We start from the raw sequence: 5,939 nt of genomic DNA on the forward strand, positions 1-5,939 counted from the left end.
ATTATCATGCAGTTATTGTCCATTTGTACTTTATTATGCCCATTTTATACTTGTTATTGCTTGTCTTGTGTTTTATGGTTAAAGATGCGCTATGTCACTTTACTGGTGAAGCGTCATCCGCCTCTGTTTCTCCATGGAGAAAATCGGGGTTACGTTCATCTGACTCACATTCATTTGAACCAAGACAAAACCAGTTCTGAACCAGGACTACAGTCTAAAGCTGTGATGCTCCCCTTACTGAACCTTGTTTTGTGCTCTGAACCAGGTCTGAACCATGTCGGGACTTCTCATGTGTCCTCGCTGTGGGGATGCATTCAAGTTCAGCACAATTTCAGAGCTCAGAGTTCACCTCATCACACAACATACCTATGAGACCTTACTACTGCTGTCACAGGTACTAGACCAGGACTGAACCAGAACTGAACCAGGACTTGACCAAGACTAAACCAGAATTTAACCAAGACAAAATTAGGACTGAACCAAGACTAAATCAAGACTTACCATAAATAGGACTGAACAAGGAGGGAACCAGGCCTGAGCAAAGACTAAACCAGGACTAAACAAGGACTAACCTTCAGATCCTGTTGAATGTTCCAGGCTCGTGTGCGGACCTCCAGACCTCGCTCCCTGCTCCCACTTCCCGAGCTGATGTCAGCCCAGGCTCAGAGCTCACCACTGGGAACAGAGCTCCAAGAACGCACCCTCCCTCTGGAGAGTTTGGATCTGGCTTCGTCAACCTCCTCAGTCCATCTGCTCCAGTCTCTGGTCCTGCCCAGAAGAAGACTCACAGAGGTAGGTATAAACCAGGTCCAAAACAAGTCAGAAAAAGGGGACTAATCAAGGACTATAGTAGAAGTATACTAACACAAATCTAAACCAGGTATAAACTTGGACTAAACCCGGTCAGAACTGGTTCCAAACTAGAGCTAATATACAGCTGTAAATCGGCCTTTAACTAGTTCTGAACTCTAAACCAAGATTAAACTAGGACTAAACCAGGCTTAGACCAGGAATAAAGCTGGACTAAAGCTACACTAAAGCTGGACTATATCAGGTCAAAACCAGCTCTAAAACATGGTTCTTTCTCGATTAGGCTTTTGTGACGGTGGACATCGGTCTGGAGGAGAGATTGGGTCTTGGTTTGGATCTTGGGTCCAGGATCGCCCGGACTTTGGCGGAGGTGGAGGAGAGGGTGAACCGGAAAGTGGACCGGCTCAAATCCCGACTGGACCAGAAGGAGGCGGAGCTTAAGAAACAGAAGGACCTGGAGGAAAAGCTGAGGGCTGAGAAACAAGAACTGAACACACGTGTGGTCTACCTTACAGGACAGGTGTGAATGTTTTTGATGAGGAAACAACATTATAACATAAATCAGAAATGCAGTATGGACCCTTTAAATGCTTTCCTCACATTTACATGACTAGTAAAAATCAGAAAACCTAATAATTAGATCTGATTTTGGTTTGTGTTTAGTGCACAAGAGAAATCATCATCAAAATTATTGGTAATTGGTGTACTTTTAGAGCAACTTTTGTATTTGGAAGACAGAATACAATGAATAACTTTTTCAAACATTTTCTCTTTCATTTTTGTCTCAGCTATATTAGTTGCTTTTGTGTGATCGTTCCTTTGTTCGCAGGTGTCTGCTGCTGAGGAGCTCATGAGCAAATTGCTTAAGGATCTGGAGGACAGAGAGACAGAGCTCAGCCAGAAGCACCAGTGAGATATTTAAGCAATATTTGGTTTAGTTTTGTCCTATTTCAGTTCTGGTTTAGTCTGAATTTAGTCCTGGTTTAGTAGTATTGTAATGTGGCTTAGTCCTGGTTTAGTCCTGGTTTAGTCCTGTTTTTTGTCTGTTTCAGGGAGATGGTGGAGATCGAGTGTTTTCTCAGTGGTTTGGCCCAGAGAGAAGCCGAAGCTAAAGTCAAACTCCAGGTATTGACGATATGTGTGGACTAATGTATTATAGATTTTTTGTCTTTATTTATCATTTCTCAGGTAAAACTATTTCAATTAATGTATTTATTTATCTCTTTTTAGGTTTTCATTGAGTCGTTGTTGGAGAGAGCTGACCGCGCTGAGAGACACTTGCTCCTCCTCGCCTCACACAAGCCCCACCCACTCTCACACAGGTACTACTCCAGAACCAGACCAGATCCAGGACCTGGTCTGGAGAAAGTCCTGAACATGAGAGTCTACACTGCAAAAAAAAATCTTTATATGTATACTTTAAATGAAGTATTTACTTGGTATGTGTTATTTTTTCTTACGTAGGTAGACTTTATTGATCCACAAGGGAAATTATTTGGACACAGTAGGTCACACATCGCAATATATAATAACAAAGAGCAAAAATATAAATGGTAATAATCTATTCAAAATAAGTAGGAAAAAATAGCAGAGACTGGTGTCCAATAAGGTACAGTTATACAGTTGTACATGTGCAAAAGTACAAGTAAAAAGATGGAAAATAAGAAATATATCTAGGCTATATACAAGAGGTGGGGTAAGGAGAAACAGTGCAAAGATGAACTAGTGACTGACATAACATAGGGTTATCTGTTACATAAGGGTGACTAGTACAGTTGTATGGAATATGGTATGAATGTAGTATGAGCGGAGCTGTAGGAGCCTGTTGGAGAATGAGTCTGGTGCAGTGGGTGAGCAGGAGTGTCCATGATGTAGAGCAGTTTGTCCAGTGTCCTCCTGTCCCTCAAATGATTAAATATTCAATAAAAATAAATTTGAAGGTTTCTCTCTCTCTTCCAGGGGCAGTTTGGACCAGATTATCACCAGTCGACTACAGGAGTCCATTGGAAACAGGGTAAGTTTCCTTCTTCTCTCTAAATTTCGAAAAATAAAATTATACTTCATTACAGTATTTATATTTGGGTTTTTTTGTTTTTTTTATTTAGAGAAGTTTCAGTCTCTCAGACTCATATGGACTTGGACTTCAGACAATCAGGTGACAGCTACAATGCTTTAATTCTTCTTTGGATGTTGAGTTTGTATAAAACTCAAAGGAGGAAGAAATATTTGTCTCTTCTTATCATTTTATTCAGTCTTTATTTGTTAGGTTTAGATTATTCAGCTTATTCCATAAATTATAATGCCATGGCTCCTCTCTTGTCCTGGCTGCAGCAGTTGGGAGTGTGGCCCAACTCGAGCTCTCTCTCTGGACTGTGCAGATGAAGACACTCCCCCGGACACTACCAGGTAATTATAGTACATTTGTCTTCCCCATTACAAGCTGGACAAGCCTCTTTGAGTGCTACACTGTAGTCATGATTAATTCAGACTATAGCCGAACTGATATGGATGTTTTTGGATCCAATATGATACCAATAAAATGGACTTTGGAGGTGCCAATAGCTGATATCAAAGCCAATATATTTAGTGATGCAAAAATTCACTGTAAGTCTTGGCTCTATTGGATTTTAAGTAGGGTTTATTTAGAATACATTTACTCTTATTTTGTCTCTTTGCCTTTGCCAGTGGCATTTTTGTATGACATTGTAGCGTGTAAACAAAGTAAAGTAAGCTACTGCTATTAGCCTTTAGCAGTAAATGTACTGTGGTAATTAATTACTGCTGCGTAAATATCAGTCATTCATGCCTCTATTCACAGCTCATCTACTTATCAGTGCATGTCCAGTAACATGTGTACAGCCAGTATAGTCACTTTACAGTAGGCCAGTGTAAGAGAAAACAGGCTGTTTTATGTGTGGGAGCTACAGCAGCTAAGCTCCAACCAATGAGAAAGAACCAAAAATAGCTCCAAAACCGACACATTTTCAACACTCACTGCTCACGCAGGCACTTCTCAGATCACAAGTCTTCACAAATAAGTGTCCTTTTCATCCTGACTCAAAACGATCGTCCGTAAAAAGAATATAATCCAGCTTGTTGACGGCAGCTGCCTGTGTCCTCTGTCTGTGGGACAGTCCTCTCTGCTCCGCACTTGCATTTACGTTCATTTTTATTTATAGTCAGTATCTTTGCTCAAACACCTGAGCCTCAGTGCAGCCTCAGAGCAGACTGGCATAAACAAGAGAACCTGAGTCACATAACTCATTCAGGGGTAGTAGTATTGCTGTAATATAGAGAATGTAAGCTTTATAATATAGGTATAACATGCCCACTTGAACTGTCAGTCCATATCGGCTAGATTTAGGCCGATAGCTGATATGTCTCCAAGTGTCCATATCAGCCAGTGATATCGGCCGGGCCCTGATTCACACCAACAGCACATGGTCAAAGCTGGGATTTGAACTGCTTATCTTCATGTTGGTGAGCAAACCACTGATCCACATGTCCAAAGCTCATTTGTCTTGATTTATTGTTAAAGGGTTGCTACACATTTTTGCTACTAAAATGTGTACATGGTGGAAGCATTGTCAGCTGTTCCTAATCTTTTCTTTTCCTTTAGTCCTCCAGACCATAAAGGGTATTGTGTTTCCCTTTGGTTTACTTATGCGGACACAGAATACGCTGAACTTTGTACCAGTTTTTGTTTCATGTGAATAGTCTCAGTAATGACAGAAATATTAACCATAAACGAAGCGAACAAATCTGCAATCTGGCATTTAAACGGCAAATTCCACCATAGACACATCGGGACACAACCGATAATTTTCATAGTATTATAAGTTTGTATACCTTCTGCGTTTCAGGTTTGTAGAAGGAGGATGGGGCCAAACTTGGAGCAAATCAGCTCGTCATTACAGCACAGAGGAGGAAGGAGAGGAAGAGGAGAGAGACGAAGAGGAGGAAGAGGAAGAGGAAAGAGGAGAAGAAAGCCTGTGCTGAGGAGACCAAATCAATCAATACACTCCAAAATGCCAGTTCCAAGGACCAATCAGACCAGGACCAAACCAGGACTAGACCAAGAATAAAGCAGGACTAAACCAGAGCTAAAGCAGGACTAAACCAGGACTAAAGCAGGATTAAACCAGAGCCAAATCCAGGACTAGACCAAGATTAAGCAGGAATAAACCAGGACTAAAACAGGATTAAGCCAAGAGTAGACCAAGACAAAAGCAGGATCAAACCAGGACTAGACCAAGAATAAAGCAGGATTAAACCAGGACTAAATCAAGACTAAACCAAAGCCAAAAACAGGACTAGACCAAGACTAAACCAGGACTAAACCAGGATTAAGACAGGGCTAGACTAAAACAAAAGTAGGACTAAACCAGGGCTAAACCAGGATTAGACCAGGATTAAACCAGGACTAAATTAGAATTAAAAGAGGACCAAACCAGAGTTAAACCAGGAATAATCCAGGAGTAAATCAGGACTGAACAAGTATGACGCCTAACCTAATCCAGGAATAAATTCAATTTTACCCAGGACTAGACTAGGACTAAACCAGGTTTAACCAGGATTAAACTGGGACAAAAACATGTCTTCTCCCGCAGGTCTGACAGTGAGCCTTCACATAATCAGTGTCAGCCTTTTTATGCCAAATGTTTTTTCTATTTTACTATCTTTATCTTCCCCAGAAGTAAACCAGGACAAAACCAAATCCACTTTCAGGCTGCATTCACACTTGTACATAACACATCAAAACTGGGACTAAACTGGGACAAAACTAGGATGTTAACCAAGACAAAACCAGAACTAAAACTGGACTAGAACTGGGCCAGTCTACATCAGGAAACCAGGACCAAACCAGGGCAAGTGTGAAAGCAGCCTAAATCTGGTCAAAACCCAAAGAATATCATCTAACTGTTTACTGTATATAGCCTTGATCTGAACTGTGCCAAACCAAACTGTGCTAGACTTAGAATTTACAGACTTCCAAAACCACTGAGACCTTATTGCTTCATATTGACATCATTTAAAGTGCTATAGTCCTACTGTTTTTAGTTTATTATACTATTTGTTATTTCTGAAAGGGTTGTACAGCTGAATTGTGCCACATAGAGTTCATTTTG

General features: G+C 40.8%; 1 protein-coding gene across 1 annotated transcript; it reads left to right on the forward strand.

The window, feature by feature from the left end:
* The first annotated feature begins 274 nt into the window (after positions 1-274).
* Positions 275-5,081, forward strand: LOC129409687 (protein ZNF365-like). The gene is made up of 10 exons (XM_055156180.1): positions 275-394; positions 598-792; positions 1,094-1,330; positions 1,640-1,719; positions 1,863-1,935; positions 2,041-2,132; positions 2,770-2,824; positions 2,916-2,965; positions 3,142-3,216; positions 4,674-5,081. Exons 1-10 carry the CDS (start codon positions 275-277, stop codon positions 4,807-4,809), a joined length of 1,113 nt encoding a protein of 370 aa, XP_055012155.1. The 3' UTR covers positions 4,810-5,081.
* Positions 5,082-5,939: the final 858 nt, after the last annotated feature.

The sequence above is a fragment of the Boleophthalmus pectinirostris genome, unplaced genomic scaffold (genome assembly GCF_026225935.1).
Source record: "Boleophthalmus pectinirostris isolate CB_2022bp ecotype Guang Dong unplaced genomic scaffold, ASM2622593v1 HiC_scaffold_20, whole genome shotgun sequence".
In the NCBI taxonomy this organism is placed as follows: Eukaryota; Metazoa; Chordata; class Actinopteri; order Gobiiformes; family Gobiidae; genus Boleophthalmus; species Boleophthalmus pectinirostris.

Coding starts and splice junctions, on each gene's coding strand:
- LOC129409687 (XM_055156180.1), top strand. CDS start 275: ATGTCGGGACTTCTCATGTGTCCTCGCTGTGGGGATGCATTCAAGTTC. Junction 1,331..1,639: donor TGGTCTACCTTACAGGACAG/GTGTGAATGTTT, acceptor CTTTGTTCGCAG/GTGTCTGCTGCTGAGGAGCT. Junction 3,217..4,673: donor ACTCCCCCGGACACTACCAG/GTAATTATAGTA, acceptor TCTGCGTTTCAG/GTTTGTAGAAGGAGGATGGG.